At 36.0% G+C, this 23250-nt stretch overlaps 1 protein-coding gene across 1 annotated transcript; it reads right to left on the bottom strand.

Moving 5' to 3' along the window:
* Positions 1-1803: 1803 nt before the first annotated feature.
* GABRA6 (gamma-aminobutyric acid type A receptor subunit alpha6) lies at positions 1804-16614 on the bottom strand. Its single transcript, XM_006730676.3, has 9 exons — positions 16268-16614; positions 15953-16071; positions 15298-15365; positions 13125-13345; positions 12957-13039; positions 12266-12409; positions 11702-11854; positions 9889-10148; positions 1804-2101 (listed from the first exon to the last, which is right to left on the bottom strand). The coding sequence occupies exons 1-9, from the start codon at positions 16303-16305 to the stop codon at positions 1826-1828; spliced, it is 1362 nt and encodes a 453-aa protein (XP_006730739.1). The 5' UTR covers positions 16306-16614; the 3' UTR covers positions 1804-1825.
* Positions 16615-23250: the final 6636 nt, after the last annotated feature.

Here is a 23250-nt window from a genome sequence, read left to right as displayed (position 1 = left end):
AAAAAAAAAAGATGATAACACTTGCCTAATATTTAATATACTCCCTAAAACGGAAGCAGGCCCTATATTAGACTCATTTAATTTACATAGAAAAGAATAGTAATGAAACAACTATAAATAGTTCAAAATGGAAGGACTCTAAAGGGCATCTGATCAATCCCTCTCATCCTATAGCTGAGAATACAAGGAAGTCTCCCAGAGACCAAGATTTGGTCAGGGAGCTAATTCATAGAAACATTGGATGGAGCTCTCGGTCTCCTCGCCCTTAGCAAAGCGCTATTTTAATTACCCTCTAATTTGTTGGGCTGTAGAATTTTTGCATTTTTCTGGATTAAGTCAAGAGTAGTAATCTCAAAATATTTCTTTCTGGATTCATAGCTCAGGGTGACCTCAATGATATTTAAGGCCCAACAACAGCTAATGAAGTGTTTATCAATTTGGACAAACCACACTACATGCTTTTTCCTATGCCTCGTTCCTGTTTCCCTAAGACTATTTATTCTATGTGGGAGAAACATGGCTAGAGTCAGCATCAGGAAGAGCGGGGATAGCAGAAAGAGAGAAAAGTAATCTCATTCATTTATTTTTCAGCTTTATTAAGGTATAATTGACAAAATTGTAAGGTACTTAAAGTGTACAATGTGATGATTTGATATATGAATACATTAGGAAATGATTCCCCTCACTGAGTTAGTCAATTAACATATCCATCACCTCACATATTTACCTTTTTAATTTTTTTTTCTTGAGAACAGTTAAGTTCTCTCTTACCAAACTTCAATTATACAATACAGTGTTATACTATAGTTACCATGTTATTTATTGGATACTCAGACTGTATTCATCTTATAATTGAAAGTGTATTGAGTGAGCAGGAAGGAGATGAAAGATTGATTCTGAATATAAACTCGACTCCTTGTTTAGAGTGAGGTGACTGAGCCCACCTGTCCTGTACCTTCTACTTGTCAGAATCACCAGGGACACTAACATTGAGTAGAGGTAGTCTCTTCATTTCTTCATACTTAAGAAAAGTCTTCTCCCTAGCTTTATTAAACAGAGAGAACCATGTTTATTGTTGTTTTCTTTAGTGGTATACATAGAAACGTAGAAAATATGAGATATAGCCACAGTCATAATAGAACAAGTCTTCATTATAGTTACAATTTTTTCTACAATTTCATGGGATTATGATGAGCATATTATTTTGAAAGGAGAGCTTACTGAGATAAAACAGCACTGTATTGCAGTCCAACTAAAGCTATGTACATATGCATACTTATTTATTTATTCATTTACTTATTGAGGTAAAATAGCATCACAACAAATGGCTAAGCTCAATACAGGCTTGATACTGAAAACTATTTTATTAGCATAAGGGCCTCCAACATACTGGTATTAACCTATTGATAAATATTTAGACTATTTATATTTTGCTCTCTTTGACAACTAAGCCGAAATAAACATAGTTTAAGGCAACCTTTGGAAGTGTCAGCATTTCTTATTTTATCTTCTTTGTGGTAAATGCTATTCACAGTGACAATTAAAATATTGAACAATGAAGGACAAAGATTGGCAAATTCATCTTGAGTCCATCTTATTCTCTTACCAATTTTTTCTTTAACATACAGAAAAGTCATATTTTTCAACAACCTTCAGCTTACAGTTTTGAGGAGTAACATTAGTGCTTTTTGGCCCAGACGTGCTTACTCAAAGCTATGTGTTACAGATTTTCAGTGTTCAGAAAAGCATCTATACAAGTGTTAATGCTATTTAAAAAATTTCAGAAAATGAGAACTTACAGAATACAAGTTGTCCTGGCTTCAAGCTATTCAACACTGCTGCTCACTTCCATCGTGTCTTTGGAAAGATAAACTACCCAGTATACAAGGTTAAATCCTGCAAATGCAACTGGGAAGAGAATCCGAGAATACTGGTCTATTTTACTGGTGCCTCCAAAGGCTGGAGAGAGTGGTGGGGGTGTGACAGGTGTTGATTGTAAGATAGGAGCTCTGGTGAGGACTTTGCTGGCCTCAGGGGATGGAACTATCGGCAAAGTCAGAGAGGTGATTCTTTTCTTCAGATGATACTTGGAATCAGGATGCTGTAGGGAAAAGACATAAATATTCAGCCTAGGTAAAAGACTAGAGATCACTTAGTTATTCACTTTTTCACCATGAACAGATATTTATTGACTACTTACTATGTAAGATAAAATATTAGCAAATTCCTTTTTTTAATATTAGCAAATTCTTAGTATTTGATGGTGCTACTTTTCCAAGGAAGTGGTAAAACAAATTTAAAAAAATGATTTGCAGCCATCCAACATCCTATAATTTCATATATCAGCAATTGATGCCAAGCATATTCCACGTCCCAGAAGCTGTGTTGACCACTGGGCCATTAGGAAGAAATGAACCAGGTTGCATAGGCTTATCCACCCCCTTCTCCTCACCGGTGATGCATAAGCCTATAGGGCAATGTGTGTGGGCAATGAGAGGGCATTTAAATTTGGAATATATGGACAAATAATTAATACAAGAAAATATAACAGTTCAGTTAGTTGATATCGTTCTTCTAGCCTACATCCTCATCTTCACAGGTTCATATATTTGAACCAGCTGAGATAACAGCAACAAAAAATATTAAGGTGCTCATTTATGTGAAAACCAGTGACAAAGTGTCAATACCCTTAAACTGAGTGGGATGACTGTTCATCCCTTGAAATACACCTGCCTCTTAAGCCCAGAAGTTCTATATTGAGCGCTTTCTGCTTCCCATTCAGAACTTCTCCACTGGTCTCATCTCCCTCCATCCTAAGTCACCAAAAAATGATTCATTTACTGACCTCAGAATTGTCAGAATTATTATATGTTCCTTTTTATCATTAGAAATCATAAGACAACAATTTTTAGTCCTGAAAAGGATATTTAGCACATTAATTGTTAGGTGAAAAGGCTAAGTCCAGAGAGTGGAGCTGGAAATGCCTCACCCGTAGTCACACAGCTAGTAATAAACTACCCTGGTCAAATGCAATGCTTGTTTCATCATCCCCACATTTTCTTGTCTTCACTCTAAAGTACTGGGTGTAGTTCAGAGATTCTAATTCTGTTTGCTTTAGACTCCTTTTATACTGTGGAGACTAGAGGACCTTGCTCTGATTTGTATCTTTTCTTGTCTATATCCTGTAATAGTCACTCTCCTTGTGACCAGGTTGCCCTTGCTGGGTCTCTGCCTTCAAACACTTGCTGTACATTATCTCTGCTCTTGTAAAACTGCCTTGTTTTCTCCCTGGCAACAAAATCACCACTTTGATGCCTGGCAGGGTATGTTACTCACATGGGCAGACTCCCGTGGCTTTAGCCAGCAACCCCGCAGAAACAGGATGAGGCAGCCACCTCCCCTGTGCCGGCTGAGCCACAGGACCAGAATGACCTGCCGATGTGGTGACATTTGGAGTGCGAGAAACAGAGATTCCAAGAACCTCTTCTCTCTGTATTCCCCTTTTGAATTTTGCTGTTTGATTTGTCATGGAATTTACTGAGTATCTAAATAATAATAGTCATCATTGAGAGTTCAAGCCCAGTATGCATTTAGAGGCCATGGGAAAATCTCCCTCTTCATCGAAAACACAAATGAGTCTCTGATTTCTTATGACCGTGGTGAGTTGCAAGGAAAGAATATCTTTACTTGTTATGTGTTGGCCCAGGATTGTGCTAGGGACTCTTGACATAATTAAATAAAGAAGATAGAAGGTAGAAGATAATTTAAAATAGTAGAGGCCTCAGTCTGCTGATCTTAGGAAATAAGTGGCACTTCCTACTAAAAACATGTGACAGCTAAGGACTGCTGTGCCCAGAGTCACGAGTCAGCATGTGGATAGGACCAGAGTAGTGATATTTTGGTCTTAGTGCATGCTGCCTGTCTTAGAGAATAAACATAGCACCTTCTTTCCAGAGTTTCTATCATGTATCTCAGACTCTGATTTGAATTTTCAGCCATTAACAATGTTATTGAAATATTCTCCACCTGAAAGAGCAAAATGTGCTACTGTTTCATTTTCCAAAAAGAGTTATCCTCCTCCCAGATACATGGAATATTAAAATATTTTACTCTAGTAAAATTTCTAAGGATCATGATGGAGTAAAATGAGGGCAAGCCTGTGGAGCAGATACTCTTTCTAAACTCATGATTTTTAATAGCATGCATTCCCTGTGTTTATTTCTTTTTTTAAGGAGAAAGAGGGCAGACGTGAAAAAGTTCGTTGAGACAAAAAAGTGATTATAAAACATAATCTACCATAAAGATGTAAGGCATTGTTTTATCTTCCCCTCTTTAGAGCTGTGGGGGAAAAAAGTTAATTGTCAATCTTTTGGCATTGTCACAATGTCACACATGACTTAATAAGAATTACCAAATGACCCTTGTCCAGAGTTAAGCAACATCACTCAAAAATACCATGAAAAATTTAATAGCACTAGCCTGGAATGAAAGATCTCCTACAACAGGATTCACCCTTTCCTCATCTACTTTTCCAAACAGTCTCTATGGAGGGTTGAGTAAGAGTTAAGAGAGGACAAGAGAGTCAGAAAGCCCTCGATTGCAATTCCATATATACTACTTACCTGCTATATGTAGTTACCATCTTTAAAGCTAGGGAAGATTATTACTTTCTCTATAAGTTTTTCTTTTCTTTAAGAATTTGAGAAAGAAAATGTAAGGTATAAATTTATAGATAAGATAGATGGATAGACATTAGATATATATAATATATATCATAGATATACTAGAAAGAGAACACTTTTTTGCCTACTTAGATGTTATAATTTGTTCAGCAGTTATCACATTCTTCCTTGTAAATATTATTTCTGTTGCACCTTATCTCCTTTCCTGACATGAAATCTCCTTACTGATAGAGGGCATATTATTTTCAAGTGTAAGTGTTCCACAGTGCCTAGTCAGTGCACAGAACATAGTATGTGCTTAATAAGCATATGCTGAATCAACAAATGAATGAAAATATAAACATTTCCAGGATTTCTTAGAGTAATCAGGCAAGGAGAAGAAAATAAAAATTTTGATGATTATTTTACATTATATTTTAGTGTATTGTTTCATATTACAAGTACCATATATAAATGCTTACAATTGACAAGCACTACACAGCATTTTGCATGCATTATTTTGCCTATTCCTAGAAAAAAAACTATAATGTAATATTATTATTTTCATTTTAAAGATGAGCAAATGAAGGCTTGAGTGGGAAGCTCACGCAGTAACTGGCAGTGTCCGATGTAATCACTCTTGGATGTTAAGATCACACTCTTAATAATTATTATGGTTTCTTCCCATCAGCTTTAAGGTTCAGGGCATGGTTTCTCAAACACAGAACTATTGACATTTTGGGTAGGATACTTTTTTGTTGTGGAGGATTGTCCTGTACATCATAGGATGTTGAGCAGCATCCCTGGGTTCTACTTCTACCCACAAGATGCCTGTAGCATCTCCCCCCCACCAAAGTTGTGACAACCAAAAATATCTCCAGACATTGCCAAATATTCTCTGGGGAGAAAAGTCACCTACCACTGAGTATCACTGGCTTAGAGTTACAGATATCTCACTGTCCAGCAGCGATTGGGGGTGTTTCTAGCAGGCAGCAAATATGATATGTTCAAGGAAATGCAAGAGGCCTGGCTAACCTACATGCTGGATAATCAGCTCCTGCATAATTGGGAATTGGCAGTACAGGAAACTGGACCCCAATTTAGAAGAATCACATTGAATTTCTGAAGTGAAAAGAAAGCCAATTTTGCAAGCCATTCAAGATACAGGTTTGCATCAGACCCCGCCTGTTCTATTGTAACCCCGGCAGCTTCAGCTGATGGTAAAATAGGTTTTTGTCAGAGTCCAGATGAGGGCTCAGCTTGGGGCTGTCACTGTTTTGAGTGGAACACCTGTGGTTTTGAATTTTTTCAGGGCTCCCCTGCTGCTGAATGCCATCCTACTTTGGGTATTTATAGAGCATTGCTTTGTTTTAAGTAATGCCATATTGCAAAGGTACTTTGAGTCAAACTGGACTTTATGACAATCAATTATTTGATGTAAATATAAGACATTTGTAAAGTACTTAAAGCAATTTTTATACAACATTCAGTGAGTCTAATATGTTAAAGAAGAGGGGGCAATGGGTTACCTCTCAAGAGAGATATTCTAACCATGGCTGCATTATCCAATGGACAAACAAAGCACCTGGTTTTAGAACCAGCAAACAAGGGCACTAAATATAAATTTGAAAATATTTAGTACTTAATATTTTTAAAAAAACTATTATATTAATTATTTGGAGGAAATAAGAATTTCAAATCAAATTTTCTTGCATCTAAATAATAGCTGGTAGAATTGGGACAGAGACAATTCCAGAATTTCTATAAAGAAGCAGCTTATTGGCAGCAATCTGGTGGGTCTGTGGTGCTAAGTACATGTCTAGAAACCATATTGGAATGTTTGGAGGGTAAAGAAGGGAATACTGGATGGGGATTTGATAGAAGGTATGGGGAAAGAACTAACCACCTACACCCCTTATCTAATCCACCCTACCCTCTCTATAAGTTATGAAATAGCACAACCATGGTGAAGGGACTCAGAGTCTCTGATGGGCTTAATTCAGCCCTTAGTTCTACAGAGTAATGACAGTCTTCAAAGAAATCTCGGCAATATTTGGAAATGGGAAGTAAATCTTTCAGTATTCTATGCTTCATATCTCTCTACATAGGTGGAAGGCAACATGATAATGACCCAGCAGATCATCCCAACCTTGAAAGGGAATATAGAAAGGATATGTCTTATTTCCCTCTCTATTTCCAGGTTGCTAGCAACTGACTTAGTGTTTCCAGAACAGGACCAGGCTAATCCCTCTGTTCTCAGCTGAGGAAACACTTCTTCCAGAATGATGATCCCTCCAGGCTGTGTTCGGTACTCTTGCATGGCTCGTCTTTAACCACTATACATCTCTAACCACAACCTTTATCATAGTGTATTGTTATGGCTCATTGGTTTGTCTTTCTTCCTGTTCAGCAAGAAGCTAGTGAGGGAAGAGGCCATACTGATGCGACACACTAATGTATCCCCAGCATTCTGCAAAGGATATGAAACATAAGCGCATCTAACAAGTGCTTATAGTATGAATAATTCATTGAAGACATAGCTACTCACTACATGGATGCCGGATGAAATGGAAAAAAAAAAAGTGAATAAACAATGTAATCAGTATAAATATAATTATTGTCCTGACGAATGAAATTTTGGCCAATTTTGTTTGTAGATGATTTACCAAGAATGTCACACCTCCTGTGAAAAAGGAAAGCCACATTGGCTGTGTCGATGGGTGGGGGGAATTCATTCTTAGGAACATAGTAATGAGAGTTTAGACCTTTAAAATAACAAGGAAACTAGCAAAACATCCAAAAAGTGATTGAGGTCCAAACTTGGTCTCACACGCAGAATAAGTATACCCCAGACACATATTAATTTATGATACATGAAGATAAGAATAACTCTCTAATGCCAAGACAGCATACCAGATAAAAGCAATAAGGAAAGGTACCATATAAGCAGGAAAGAAGCTGTGGGTAATTTGTTCTCAAAATCTAAAACAAAAAACAACAACAAAAAAACCCGGTATCTAGTTCCAAATGCCTTAAAACCAGAAAGATCATTAGTAAACCAAGCGCTTCTGAGGATTTAGTTTTAGATGTCTCTTTGGGTTTGAGTATTAGATTTAAAAATCCTGAATTTCTTTGTCTTTATTATATTAAATTTCAAGGCCAAAATCAAAGTGATAAACTTTGTCCCGTATTCATTCTAAGTAGTTTCTTGTGAAAAGCAATTAGGACATTAAAATATAACTTAGAATCACACGAAACATCTAAGCACTTAATTTTATTTCAACCTCACCACATTGGTTTGCTATTTCAATGTCCAACTTACTCAAATAACATTATTTTGATGACAACTGAATAGGCATTTTTAAATGTCATGGTATTTGAAAGAAAAAATGGCCTAGCAATCATAATATATACATTGTGTTGTATAAATTGCAAATGTATAATTTATGTTTGTTCCTTTACATTATATAAAACAAATTGCCAAGGTTTGACATGAATAAATAAAATGAAAATGTTCTTTGTAATCATCTATATTTATTATTGGTACCTACAAGGTTTGTATTGTTAAGTTTGCTTATTTTGGTTTTTATTTTTATGCTTTGACCTACCCTTTCAGAAACAAAATGCTGCTTTTCATTGCCTTAAAATGTTTCAAGTGAAGCCAGGTTTAGAAATAAAATTTTTCATAAGAAAAAAGTCAACTTGCAAGAAAAAAGTACTTTGAGATGATTTAAATGCATTTTTTAATCTAGCTTCCCAAAGGACCTGCTCATTATATGTTACTATTTTAGAATTGTAGAAGATAGCTATATGAAGACCTGAGATCTTAAATTCCATCTTATTAATAAATTATATCTTTAAAATAAAAGACAAAGAGAATACTAACTCTCTGCTTTCTCCAAGGATTTGAAATCATATTTCTCTCAGGAATACATATTTCAAAAAAGCTGAAGTAAGGAAGTTGGTCTTTCTTTTTATCTCAATATCAGATCAATGAACATATTCAAAATCATTGGACTTATTTTTTTATCTTGTTTCTCATGAATTTCTCTTTTCAATTTTACTGCATTTCTGGAAGGAAACTGTTAAACTGCATTCTGATAAATATGAATTCTTCATTTATAGATATATGTTAAGGTGATATGTGACCACTGGGCAATATGTTGATTATATACCCATATTAATACAGATGGCTTATAACATAATAACTTTTATTTTTACAAACATAAACTAATTCTCAAAAATATTTTCTGAAAAAATTATTTTCAAGTGTTTTGGATTGAGTCTTCAGACTATCATCCTTTTGCTATAAAATTTATATTTTTACGGCCTTTAAAAATACACATATATAAAGAAAACATCATTAGGTCAAGGGAAGAATTTTGGGAATGACCTCACATTCTGAAAATGTTTTATCTTGTGGTGTGCACTCTTTTATATATCAGCCTTTGAGGATTGTTGGAGAGGGGATAGTCTCTGCCTCTGTAAATCTGTGTGTATTGGACTTCTGCGATCAATTCCTAGTTTTTCTACCGACTAGTAAATAACATCTTCCCTCTCCAAGATACTGTTTTTGATTTGTAAGCAGAGGTAATTAGTCTGGATCACTGGATGGGAAACTTTTTTTCTTAATTTTATAGCTATTTATCACTGATTATAAGTCTTTGAATAAAAACACTTTAAGATACATGTATTTAATATACAAATGTGAACATGAGTGTTTTCATGAAAATCAAAAACCGGGCTTATGATTCAGCATTCGTAGAACCTAATATTCACATCTTGCCTTCATGGAATGAAGTAGCAAGCAGATTTCTAACAAAAATTGTCCATTCTATAGGAGTCCCTGTTTATTTCCCTCAGACTCTGAAGCCTCATTAGGAACTTTTTTTTTTTTCACTTTATTCTCCCTAGTTGGTATAAGTAAACCTGTTCAAAGGAAACATCTAAAGGCTGAGAAGAATGTTCTCATCTCCTCTGAGAGCTCAGAATCTGCTAGTACCAGTGAGGATGATAAAAGAAAAATGCCAAAAGTTTAGAACAAAGATAAATGAAGGATTATTGCTTGTTTTTTTGCTATGAAGTAGGAAAAGAAGTTGGCCTTAGAATCAGAATTATGTAACTTGTGCTCAACTAGTAGTACTTTTGGACTATTTAGTTGTTTGTGATCACTGTTAGGCTGCCTTTTCCTATATTGATGGGTAACATTAGAAAAGTAAACAATTACCAAAACAATCTCAGCTTCCAACGGTTCGCTGGCTTTTGATATTGTCACTGGGGGTGAGGCTGCAATCTGTGCCCTCCTTTTGGCCTTCTGTGTCTGAAGATTGGTAAAGTAGTTGACAGCCGCGAACTCAATAAGAGCTGAGAAGACGAAAGCAAAGCAAACAGCTATGAACCAATCCATAGCGGTTGCATACGACACTTTTGGCAAGGAGTGCCGGGCACTGATGCTTAATGTGGTCATGGTTAAAACAGTGGTGATCCCTAAAGTGAAAAAGAATAAGAAATGCAGTATTAGCATTTGGAATCCAATAACAACATCAAATGAGAATGTGTCAGTGGATTAAACACTCTGCAAATGTAATTTTTGTTCTTGTTTTATAATTGTTCACAATTATTATCATAGGTATTAACATTTTTGTATGTTTCAATACCTAGTATGGTGCCATATACACCATAGTTGCTCAAAAAATATTTTCTGATTTGATTTAGTTTAACTATTATATAGTTAACTCATGAATAATTCTAGTTGTTTACTTCTTAAGAAAATTTACAGCAAATTATCATATAAGTACTAAAACCTTGAATTCCTGGTCAGTTTGAATAGCTGATAATATCTATCAACATATTTAAGAAGTCTGTTTAGTATGAACAGTAAACATAAAGTTAGGTTCCTCATTTTTTTACATTTCTAGCTTGGTTTTAAGGTAAAATATTTACTCATGAGAAAATAATTTCATTACTCAGTCACCAGCAGTTTTATATCTTGTATAATAGTTGGGGAATATATGTAATTTGAAGATGGTCAACATCATTATATAGATATTCTTTTATAATTTGCAGAAAAAAATCTATTTTAATATAGTAAATTAGAAAGTCAAAATTCATCTGAGATTTCAATTCAACTCAGGTCTTCGCTACGAATCTTTCTAAATGTATAATCATGAAAACTCAGAAAAAGTTGGATTTTGTTATTGATGATACTTTCCATTACAACTTTTTTTCTCAAAATTAATAGTGCTTCTATATATCAAAAATGGAACTCAATATTTAGGTTGAACCATGGGAAATTGGTTATATTTAACTATTTTTATATCTAGAAAAATGACAGTTTCTTTTTTGTGTGTGTGTCAGAACATTTATTTTATTTTATTTTATTTTTTTATTCTTATGTTAATCCCCATACATTACATCATTAGTTCTAGATGAAGTGTTCCATGATTCATTGTTTGTGCATAACACCCAGTGCTCCATGCAGAACGTGCCCTCCTCAATACCCACCACCAGGCCAACCCATCCTCCCACCCCCCTCCCCTCTAGAACCCTCAGTTTGTTTTTCAGAGTCCATCGGAAAAATGACAGTTTCTTATGGTTCACCTAATAAAAGCAAGATATCACTTATATATTAAATATAATTTATATATTAGGTTTCAATATCTTTGCCTTTCTTTTCATGGATTTACATGTCAGTTTTTACTTTTCTGCTTTTCCTTAATTATGAAAAAGCAAATTGAGATTTAAAAAATAAGTAAAAAAAAAAAAAAAACACTCCTAAATAGGGCACATGAAAGTCACAGGAATCCAGCCAGAATTCTTGCCAAGACAAATGTTTTTGTGAATTCACCACATAGCTTGGGATAATATAAGGGTCATTTAATATCATACATATGCCTTAATGAGATAGGAGTCTATTTCCTTTGTGGATTGAAAAAGTGCCCTAGTGTGAATATGCCCCGAACATTCACAATTCCCCCAACATATCACAAGCAATAAGAGCTGGAGGATGAGTGGAAGTATAGCCAAAGAGTGAAGCATACCAAAGACAGTTCTAGCCGGGACAGATTCCTTGTTAATCCAGAAAGACACTTGGGAAAGAATGACCGTCATAATGCAAGGAGTGTATATCTGTATCATGAAGTAGCCCATCTTCCTTTGCAAGTGGAAATAAACTGTCATTATTACGTATTCACCTGTTGGAAAACACGTATATCAGTATTATTGCTGTTGACAGTGTGCAGAAAGAATGCAGCTGGAAATAAATCTTGCAGATCTTTAAATTAACATGGGCTGGAATAAAACAAGTGAAGGCATATTTCACTGTATGACAAAGATACTTGATCAAGCAGATGATAGATACATCAGCTCATTGTTTTTGGTCGGGTTCTTTGTGTCATATACATACAAAACTATTTATTCCAAGGTTACACAAATCTTTATATGCACATGGTTGCAAAATCAATTTTAAAGAATGCTACTCATCACTTCAAAACAGCAAGCATAGCTGAGGATGGCTAATGCAGAGAAGAAAAAAATAGATATTTTGAAAATGTGCATGGGAGTCACCTTGCTGAATTACATTCATTAATTGGTCTAATTCTTACCTGTGTTAGATTTAATTGTCTCACTAGATACTGTTTGTCCAATCAGATCGTACTGGAGCAGACTTGAAGATTCTTCTGGAACTTCGACTGAGTAAAGTGGTCCTTTTTTCCATGTATATATGATTTCACTTTTGGGGTAAGCATCTGAATTTTTTAAACAAATTAAACATAGCAGTGAATCTGACTAGTTGTGTTTTTTTTTTTTCAGAGCAAATTTTTTCCATATAAAAAAGAAATACAAACATAAATTTTCTTTAATGTTTTTCTTAATCGGGGTGACTAAAGCCTCCGACTATTTAAAAGATTGACAGACATGATTAAGTAAGTATATTCCTGGAATCACACTGAGAGTATCATAGCAATATTTCTCTTTTGCTTTCTGGTCTCTGACTACAGTCAAATAATTGTATATATGTATTTTTTTAAAGACTGCTGCCTTTATTTAATTATTTAGACTTATTTATTTTTTTCAGAGAAAGGGGTGGGGGAGAGGAGAGGTGGGAGAGGGAGACAAGTAGACTCCCCACTGAGCCCAGGGAGTCCTGAGATGGGGCTTGATCCCAGGAGCCTGAGATCATGACCTGAGGTGAAATCCAGAGTTGGACACTTAACCGACTGAGCCACCCAGGTGCTCCAATAATTATATATTTTGAATGCATTATTTGACTCTCAGAAGCTTTTTGTAACTTACAACTCCCAAACTTGAGTGGACAAGCATGCCCATCCATAGGAAAGTTAACCAGCCTCATGGGACAGTCAGCATTGATGGTAAGCCTAAGGACATTGAAATAAATGGTTCCAAATTAGTATGTTGGACAAATCATTTGGGTTAGAGGAAGTTGAATTGGGGAAACCTCACCTCATGGTATATAAAATGGTTCCATTCTGCATTATTCTGAAGAGTTTATTAGGGGTTGTCATATTGTGTGCAATTGATTTTTTGCCATTCCTAAAAAAAGTGTCAGGTGTCCAGATTTTACTGACCATCAAGTTATTCAAACTCAAAATCTCAGTTGGCCCCCCAAACTTCAACCTCTCATCAGTCCAAGTCTGGCGGAAGAAAACGTCCATTGTATACTCCTAGGAGAAAATAAGATATTCATGAAAGCTGGGGAGATAGTTTATTAAGAATAGTTTATTCACTAGCTTCTATACCCAATTCTAAAATTTAAGAAATAAAAAACTTTTTATGATAATAACCTTCAGAGAACCTGTGATTTCAGGAAATTATTATTTTTCTCAAACTCAAAGTTTGTAATATTATCATAAAAGATGGTGTGGTGTTGTGCAAACCTCCCTCCTGCACCTTGACCCTCTTTAACAATCTTCTTCTTTTCTGTCAGTCATCCACCTCTCCATCTATTGACCTATCAATTTCCCCTCCATAAATTTAGAAAAAAAATATGAAAAGATTTACAGTCTTGGTTTTATGCTGGTCTTCCTACCATTACTTAGTCTAACCATTCCCCCCAATGCCTTGTTCACTTTCAAAGGTGTCTCCTAACACCATGGTACCATTTAGCAAACTTCCAAGGACAGGTAAACTTTGCTAGATAAGTGTACTCTGGTTGCACATCATAATAATTTTATATTTTTCTGGAGGATATAAAAGCAAATGTTACCATGATTACTTAGAGCATCATTTAAGTATCCATAATTAAAATTTTGAGTTTTAATTTGTGGCTTTTATGAAATAACTTTAGAAATCTTAAGAATTATGGTGAGAGCCATTGCAAAAGTCAATGATAATTAAAGCTTGTAAATATAACAAAATATTGCCAATAATTGCTTCGCCTACTTTATGTGTTCCTGTATGAGACCTATTACTGCAAGTTGTGATTAGATTTTCACAATATAATTTGACACACAGTATATCCATATAATAATGATCCAGGCAATAACAAGTCTCCACTGTACAAATATACTTAAATAATGAGACACATACATAAAATGAAGTGCCAAGTGTTCCCCAGACTTCAATAATATAGTATGGTATGGTTGTGGTTATTTATATTTGGGGTGAATCAGTACTAAATGAAAAATATGATAGTAAAATAATTGAGGATTCTGGATAATGCTGACCCTCCTTTCTTTCAAGTCTTAAGACATTTATCTCTTAAATAAAGTTCTTCTCCCTCTCCTTCACTTCCTCGTTTTCTTTCTTACTTTTTTCCCTCCCTTCCCTTTCCCTTCCTCTGGTACTCCTTCCTTTTTTTTAATCCCTTCTTGCTTCTTTCTTTTCTTGTCAACTCAAAGATCAGAAGATAAAAAAGTCTCCAATAACTATTTATCCAGAGCAGCATTTCCCTAATAAACTTTAATGACTCAACTATTTAAAGAGTTATATTCATTTTGATTTTACTATTTATATTTTACTTTTAGGGGGAAATGGTACCTGAGAACTGTGAAAAAATATCATGATGCACTTCGTCCTAGCAGACTAGTTCACATTTTCATTGCCACTTACTATAAATACTCTCTTATGAATCCTACAGCCATCTGTACCTGGAACAGAGTTCCCAGAACACCTACTGGTCCATTTGCAACACAAAAGGTACAAAGCACTAGCTTTTCCAAATGATGCCCTTTACTGTTTTAATAAAATATACTGAAAATGACGTGCTACAGGAAACAGCTATATTTTAAGTTTCATAGATACTTTCAATATACTCTTACGTGACATATCTTTGTTGATTTTTCTTTTTTCTATTCTAAAAATTTACCAGGACTTCATAAAGATGGGGAAAATCTTATCTTTGTAGAAAAGAATCAGTGCATGATATGTGGCCCAAAGAGAGAATAGAATCTTAGAAAGTCCCCCAGGTTAAAATGTTCAAGCAGAGCCCTTAGTGAAATGTGAAGGAGATTAAGCCAGTAATCTGCTCTAATGACCATGCCCTCCCAGCATGAGTACACATATTGCATTAGGACTCTGGAGCCAAGCTTGGTAACAATGCCCAAGATCATTAGTTCTGGGACTCTGCCCTCCCGCCAATAAGTAAAATTACCCTCCCCACTCAGAGCTCACTCACCATCTCCACATCTGACACGGGCCCAAAACTGGTCACATAAATGTCTGTTTTGACTTCAGTGACAGCACCTGAAATTAGCCCAGAAGAATGGGGGCAAATATCACCAGTGATTTTAAGGACGCTGAACTTAGTGACCCTAGCACAAAGTCCCTTCTCATGGTCAGAACCTGCAATCCATCCTAAAGGAATCCAGTAGCAGGAGCCTTTGGGTTTTTCAACTCTGAAAACTCATACGAGTTGCATTATTTTGAAATTTTTCTGGTCAATTTGGGGAATTTAAGGAATGGAAGAGAACTAAGTATTCTCATAAAAATTATAACAATAAGTAACACATCCTATAGTTTTTTGGGGACAAATGCTTAGAAAAGTGCTTTAGATGGAGAATCTCATTCTACACTCACACAACTCTATGAGGCAAGCACTGTTCATACTCCCACACTACAGATGAGGAAGCTGAGGCTTAGAGGGTTCAAATAACATGCATAGAAGGTCACAAACAGAGGAAGGGACAGAGACTGGACAGGAACACGTGGACTCTCCCAGTACCCCTGCACCTTACCGCTCTGCTATCCTTATGAAGCGTCTGGGTCTTGGAACAGAGGGAAGGGGGAAAGAGAGTAGAGATGTTTGGTTTAGTAAGGATGCTGCCTCTCACCTCCAAATCCCGGCCGCAGCCGGTTGTCATAGCCTTCAAGCAAGTTGTCCAGGATACGACTGATGTTTTTGGAGTAGAAGTTTCCTTCATCTTCAAGTTTCCCTAGGGTATTTTCTACCCTGTGAGTAAACAGTCCATGATCCTCACTCCCAGGCTCAGAGAGAATAGGCTGTTCAATCTACTCATCTATCCCACCACAAATACATGCCACACCACCCAGGCTTCTTCCATGATTTGGTATAGAAGTCACCCAGTAGGTATGTGCTTTCACTTTCCTCTGAACTAAAAGGAAAAATCAGAAAAAATCTTACTCACCATAGAATAAGGTACAGCCAGGACAGAGGCGACGCCATCCTGCAGTGCTCTGCAATGCCCAGTTCACCCTCCTCCTGGGTTCTCCTCCCTCTTAACAACCCCCCCCTTTGCCAATCAACTAGAGTAATCTTCCAGACCCCTCATATCTCTTTTTCCTGTTTGTGTCCAGCCAGTAATCTGTAGATGAAGAGGTTGCCAGCAAAACTTTAAATGTTCCCCTTGCTCTCTTGTTCTCGCTTCTGCCTTTTCATGTAGAACAAGGTGGCTTGTGGTCTTAGACTACATCCTGATGGACACTCAGACTCTTCTGGTGGACTCACTTGGGAAAAGAGAGTCTGAAGGGACAGTGTATGGTTGGAGAGCGGTGACAATAATCGAATAAGGCATTAGGGGAGATTAGAAGGAAGAAATCCACTGCTAGTTTTGGCATGGAATTAGCAGGGCCCTGTGAGGAAATCTGGAAGGCAGTGGCATCTCGCTGAGTGAGATTATGTTCCAATGGGCTCAGCATTTATTATTTCTGTGGTTCACAGAAGGATTCCTACACAGCTCTTACTGCTTAAAAAGTCTAACAATATTGAGATCCTTTTGGGTTCTCTTTCTGATTTCATCATCTTTAATGCATCAGACACACCTTTCCTCCACATTTAAAAATTGTCCCTTATTATTCTTTGAAAAGTATTTATAATATACTAGAACAATGCCTGGCTGTCTTGCTATTGGGTTAATATTTTTTGGTTAAGTACTTTGCTGATCCTTCTTAAGATACAACATCTCAAGCTAAGCCATACATGGGTCCTATCACTATCTTTAGAAACTTGGCCAGTTTCATGGATGCTGCCTATTAGAGACAATGTCCGGAAATATCTGATTAAGGTTATCCATGTAGAAATACTGTAAGAATAAAACATCCATGGACATGGTTAATGATGATGTTGCTGGCACTATTTCACTAGGCTTGCCACAGGTCAAAAGCAAAATGTTTGAACCCAAGAAATAGCATTCTCTGCCTAGTCTGGTAGATGGAAGTTGACATAAAAGAAGTCACTTTAAGCCTTAAAATTTTAATCTTTAAGTAATTTAAAATAAGAATAAAGAAAAGCATTGTGAATCTCTCTCTCTCTCTACATATATATATGTAGAGAGAGAATATATATATACATATATATGTATATATATATATATATATTTTTTTAAGTTTTCTTACATTGTTTTACTTGTGCTAAGCTGAAACCTGCACCCTGGTCCTAGCTCTCACCTTTGAAACCATACACAATAATTTGTCAGGGAAAGAGCACATGGCAGCCATTTAAACAAATATATCTATCATGTCCTCTCAAATTTAAGCTAAACATTCCTAAAATCTTCTCTTGTTCCTTACAAGTCCTGGTTTCCGTATATCTTCTTATTCTTTTCACTCTAAACTTACTCTAACTGATGACCACAACACATTTTCAGCTCCCATTGATTGTACAGTTACAATCTAAACCCTAACTATCTGGTATATATGATGCTATGAAATAATTCTCTGTTCATTTTTACTACAGCTTACTATTTTCATTCAAGCATAGGACTCTGTATTGATCTCTGTAAACTTGCATGATTTTTTCTATGTGTATTATCCATCTCTGATTTCTATCATCAGTGAGAAAACTTAGTGAGGTGTTCAAGACTGGATTTTTTTATATGGTTAAAAAAAATGATCATGGGTGAGTTGTACCTACTCCTATAGAATGGGCATGTTTTTCTCATTAAAATTATTTATTTAAAAGAAACAAATAATAGGTCACATTTGTCTCTAAAAAGAAGATTAACTCCTTCTACTATCACCACCAACAAGGTTTGTGTATAAAATAACTTATAAAGACTCAGGGGTGATTAGAGGAAATTGTTGCACAGAAAAAGCAAACTTGGCACCAAACACTAAGTAGTACTTTCTATGATATTAGAGAGCCATTAGTCTTCTCATGTATAGAAGGGGCTTGAACCAAAGGATTCTGGTATTTATGTAAGTACTTCCCACCTAGTAAGAACTTGAACATTTCCTGTCTGTGTTAGAAACTGTTATGGGGAGCAAGTCAGTCTAAAAATAATAAATGCAGTTTAAGACTGTATCAGTGAAAATTAACATAATATTGATAATAACTACCAAATATTTGACATTTACTATTTGCCTAGAATTATGTTAAGAAGTCCATATACTCCAACTCATTCATGGCTAACACAAAAATATATGAGTTGTTTATAATTGAGTCCATTTTGTAAATCAGTAAGTGTGTAACTTGCCTAATCTCAGCTAAAAAATGACAGAATCAGAATTCAAAACTGGGTATAAGCTAAGGCCACTGGACTGAACACAGTGAAAAATAAGGTTCCATTCTATTAAAGAAATAATTTCTAACTGTGGTACTTACCCAAGATAGAACGAGTACCATAAAAGAAAATGAGTTACCTGTTAACAAAATATTCAAGTATAGCATAGAACACCATGGGTAGGTTTCATGGATGTATGTTTCAGGAGGAAATGACATAATCCTAAGAACGTACAGTAGGAGATTGAGGCTATTTGGGGTCGTTGTGAGGAAGAGCTGTTTGGTAGAGACCTCGAGTGAATATTTGGATTCAAAGATTCTGTGATGGAATTTCTCTGAAATGATGTGAGAAGAGTGATTTAAAGAGGTTCCTAGTGGTAAAATGTATCTTGGTGGTACACTGGAGGAGAAAAATGGAGAGATAACTGCTAGGCTGTACTAAAGGAAGAAAAAAAGTGGTAGAATATGATAATAGTTAATAGTTACTGAATGCTTACTATATGTCAATCATGTACATTGATATTATCTCTAATCCGTGCAACTACCTTGCAAGGTAGCAATTTTTATCTTTATTTTACAAAAGGGTAAAATAAGGCTCATAAAAGATATATAACTATCTTAATGTCCCAGAGCTAGTAATTATCTCTAATTCCAAAGTATATGCTTTTATACTTGATGCTTTACATATGATAACTGATTCTGTTTTCTGAAGTTGGGGCTCTTAAACTCCCTGGACCAATAATATTTTTTATATTGTTAAGGGATACTTGACCTCTCTGTGGGCACTAGAAAATTTCAATGCAATACTGTTTGGGAATCCAGTGCAATAAGAATAAAATTGCACTGGGAGACAAAGGACGATAAAGAGAGAGTCCTCTGGTCACCAGCTTTAAATTGTTCTGGCTTGATTACCAATAGAATGTTGAACACATTCTAGGGCATGGAAGTAGAGGCAGGCAATATCAATTTCAAATCTTAAAACACAAACATGGAGGGACCAATAGTCATGTCCAAAAGATCACAGGTCTATAAATTCATGATTTATACCCTTCAATTTAATGCTTATTTATTAAGTGCTTGATGACTAGCACTTGATGCTGAGGATATAGAAATTTTAAAAAACAATGCTTACCCTCAGGAAGTTCATATTCTAGATGTTAATATCAACATAATAGAACTGATAAGATACTGAGTACTAAACATGGTTAATTACTAACCATGTGCAATGGAACAGAGTAAAAAGGTATCTGTGTGTGGGGGTGGTGGTCAGTGATTATTTCATGAAAGACACAACATTTGGACTGAGCTTGAGACGTTGAATAAACTTTTAATAGATTAGGAAATGCCATTCCAGGCTGCATGATGAACTTAGAGGGGTGGCAATTCATGATATGTTTATAAACAGCAAATAAGTCTGAGAAACTAGAAAATAGGAAACAAAGAATACAATGGATAAAAAGTCTGGAAGATAAACATAGTCCAATAGAGATTTCATGCTTCTCACTGGAGGATTTTAGAAAACCCATGGCCATGTGTAGCAGACTACGATGGAGTTGTCTAAGGAACTCATATCAGCACTTTTTCTCTGAGACTTGCCCTACTATTTCTTAGGTGTAGGGACTTAATTTGTCATGCTTGTACTGCTTGATCCTGTATCAAACTTCTGTTGATTATACCACTTTGGTATTAGCTAACTTGGGTTCATTAGCAGGCAAGTTACTTAGGCAAATTATTTATTATCTTGAGGTATTATCTTCATCACCTATAAAATGGAATTACAGAATCTTTTTTTTTTTTTTTTTTTTTTTTTTTATTCATGAGAGACAGAGACAGAGAGAGAGGCAGAGGGAGAAGCAGGCTCCCAAGGAGCAGAGAGCCCGATGCGGGACTCGATCCCAGGACCCTGGGATCATGACCTGAGCTGAAGGCAGACGCTTAACCATCTGAGCCACCCAGGTGCCCGGAATTACAGAATCTTGATGAGGATTATGTTAAAAATGCATTCAAGCCTTTATCACAGGAAATTGCCCATGGTAAACAAGAAACAAAAACACCCATCAACATGACTACCAATATCATCATCCATAATCATCATTGTTATCATTTTTGGCCAAACCGATTTTTTTCCTCCAGCTTTTAGAAATGAAGCAAAAAAATTAGAGATTGGTCTATGTCATTTGCTGAGGCTGCCAGTGTTAGAGGAAGGCATGTTTGACCGAATTCATGCTACATCAGAGAAATATCTACGGACAGAGAGAAACCAGAAATGCAGTGGTCCTACAGAAAGAAACAGAGACAAATCACTGCAACCCAGAAATCTGAGAGAGCAGCTGCCAAATTTCTGATGGCATCCCTGATTCCATTCCTTCATAATCTAGGTGTCATTGTTGCCCTGAGTTCTCCCTGAAAGCACTGTATCCTTTTTATAGATTATTTTTATTTTTATTTATTTATTTTTGCTCCAGGTAAGTGGGTTAATGCCACTAGCTCCTAAGGGGTCTTTTATAGCTCAGAAGACTACATCCCAAACTTGAAAGCAAAATTTCAGATGATGATACAGTATGACACCTGGATGGACTGATTGCATGACCCACTGGAGAGCACACCTAGACAAAGTGGAATCATGAGTGTACTTCCTGGGCCTTCTGGAAAGGAAGGTGCTAATTGGCAAATATAGTGATTTTGCTGCTTAATGAATCTCTCACACCTCTGTGGAGTAGAGTAAGCATTTCAGTAAACTGCATGAACTCTTTCAGGCCACTAGGGGACTACTGAGCATCATCTTCTCACCCATGCCCCAGAATCTGTTTGCCTATTTATCAGGTGCTTGGAGTATAGGAAAAGGAGGACAGAGTTTTGGGTTCAAGCCCAGTGATGAGCTCTGGGGAAATGTTATAGAAGTGCAAGCAGAATGGAAGTCTATTAACATGGTTTCTATTGGATAAAATGTAAATTCCAAACTTACCACCACGTAGAGGGATATTCTCAAAGCAAGTGATAAAAATAAACATTTGAAAGTACCATGGAAAGGTCAGAGGCCTTCATGGAATAATTTTGTCCTTCATGTTGTTATATTAAATGACTTTATGTTTCTTCTCAGAATAAAATATAAGCAGATTGCTATTTATATATGTGTTATTTAATCTGAGAGGAAAAATAAATGATGGGGTGGAGAGGCTTTTCTGAGAAGAGGCTAGAGGTATTTGACGCACAGTTTGGAGCTAATGACTCAGCAGTGACTGAATGATGTTGTATACACACACACACACGTGCGTGCACACAAACACACAATGCTGGTAAATGCTCTTTTACAAAGCCTGACCATCAAAGAAACAAATTATTTTAAAATAGACTTTAACAGGCTTTGGAGAGAGTGTGGTAGAAGTAGTATATCTAATATGTCAGAATTAAAAGAGCTATATATATAGCTCTGTGAACTTGCTGTGAGCATATCGTTGTTGCTGCCTGTTTTGTTATTACGGCACTCTATCAGTAGGAATGTTTTAGATGTAAAAACAAAAAACCTAACTTGCAGTAGTGTAAACAAAAGTAGAGAAAAGGATGGAAGTAGGCAGCTCCTGGCTTTGGTAGCTAAGCAATGCCAGAGAGGACTAGGTTGCATTTCATGTTGCTTTCCTGCATGGTTGCATTATGGCTACCTCAGTTTCAGTCATCCGATCTGCATTTAACAGAGGAAATAAAGAATAGGGTCATGTAGCCCTGTCTAACTACAGAGGAAGTTGAGAAACTTACAAGATATTCTTTGCTTTCCGATTTAGGAAATGAATAAATACGGATAGATATTCGTATCAATCCTACAAAAATCTTTTGATACTTGCTGTAGAAATCTAGATAACTGAACTGATTACAATAGCAAGGAATATTCTTTTTTAGTTTTGTCATCCTTTATAATGTAGGTGGCCAATAAAGATGAGGATTAGGAATGGAAGTTAAGTGGGCTATCTGTCACAGGCAGGGATCTGCCTCTAGATAGATTAACTACAGCAAGATACCCCGTACTCTGGTATGATGGCTTAGGGAGTAGAGTGCAGGTTACATTTCTGTTGCCACTGGCACACTCAGCTTTTGGGCCAGGTACAATCTGCACGAATATGTGCAGAAGCCTCATGACAGGCTTGTGAGAATTTTGCAAAAATCCTTTCTCAATATTTTTCTTAATATCTTTCTCGATAATTTAAAGATATTTTGCTGAATTCCATTGTCATCTAATATGGATAATACAGCCACTGTCCAAAAGGCTAATAGAATGAGAGACCTGACATTCAATTAAAACACTTAGACCATCAAAGGCCCAAATGGTTGAAGCACATTAGTTTAGTGCCTATAGAATAGGAGCTTGCTTCCTGGGTTGCATTTCTAAGCTATAAGCTGATAAAATTTTTTAAAGTTTCCTACAGGAAGGAATCAAAAGATGTTATACCTGTTACATCTATTAGTATCCATTATATTAAATCCCACCTGGAAAATTTCTTTTTTTTTCTTTTTTTAAAATTTAATTTTATTATGTTATGTTAGTCACCATACAATACATCATTAGTTTTTGATGTAGTGTTCCATGATTCATTGTTTTCGTATAACACCCAGTGCTCCATGCAGTACGTGCCCTCCTTAATACCCATCACCGGGCTAACCCATCCCCCCCCCTCCCCT

The sequence above is a fragment of the Leptonychotes weddellii genome, chromosome 7 (assembly GCF_054177405.1).
Source record: "Leptonychotes weddellii isolate Sample4059 chromosome 7, ASM5417740v2, whole genome shotgun sequence".
NCBI classification, from domain to species: Eukaryota; Metazoa; Chordata; class Mammalia; order Carnivora; family Phocidae; genus Leptonychotes; species Leptonychotes weddellii.
Note: the sequence above shows the minus strand (reverse complement) of the source record. Positions and strands in the feature narration are given on the sequence as shown.

What these genes read in the sequence shown, in the direction of transcription:
- GABRA6 (XM_006730676.3), bottom strand. Translation starts at nt 16,305, where the DNA reads ATGGCGTCGCCTCTGTCCTGGCTGTACCTTATTCTATG. An exon ending in GCTGCGGCCGGGATTTGGAG is followed by an intron (nt 15,366 to 15,952) that starts GTGAGAGGCAGC and finishes GGCTAATTTCAG; the next exon opens with GTGCTGTCACTGAAGTCAAA. An exon ending in ACCATTTTATATACCATGAG is followed by an intron (nt 13,040 to 13,124) that starts GTGAGGTTTCCC and finishes CAATGTCCTTAG; the next exon opens with GCTTACCATCAATGCTGACT.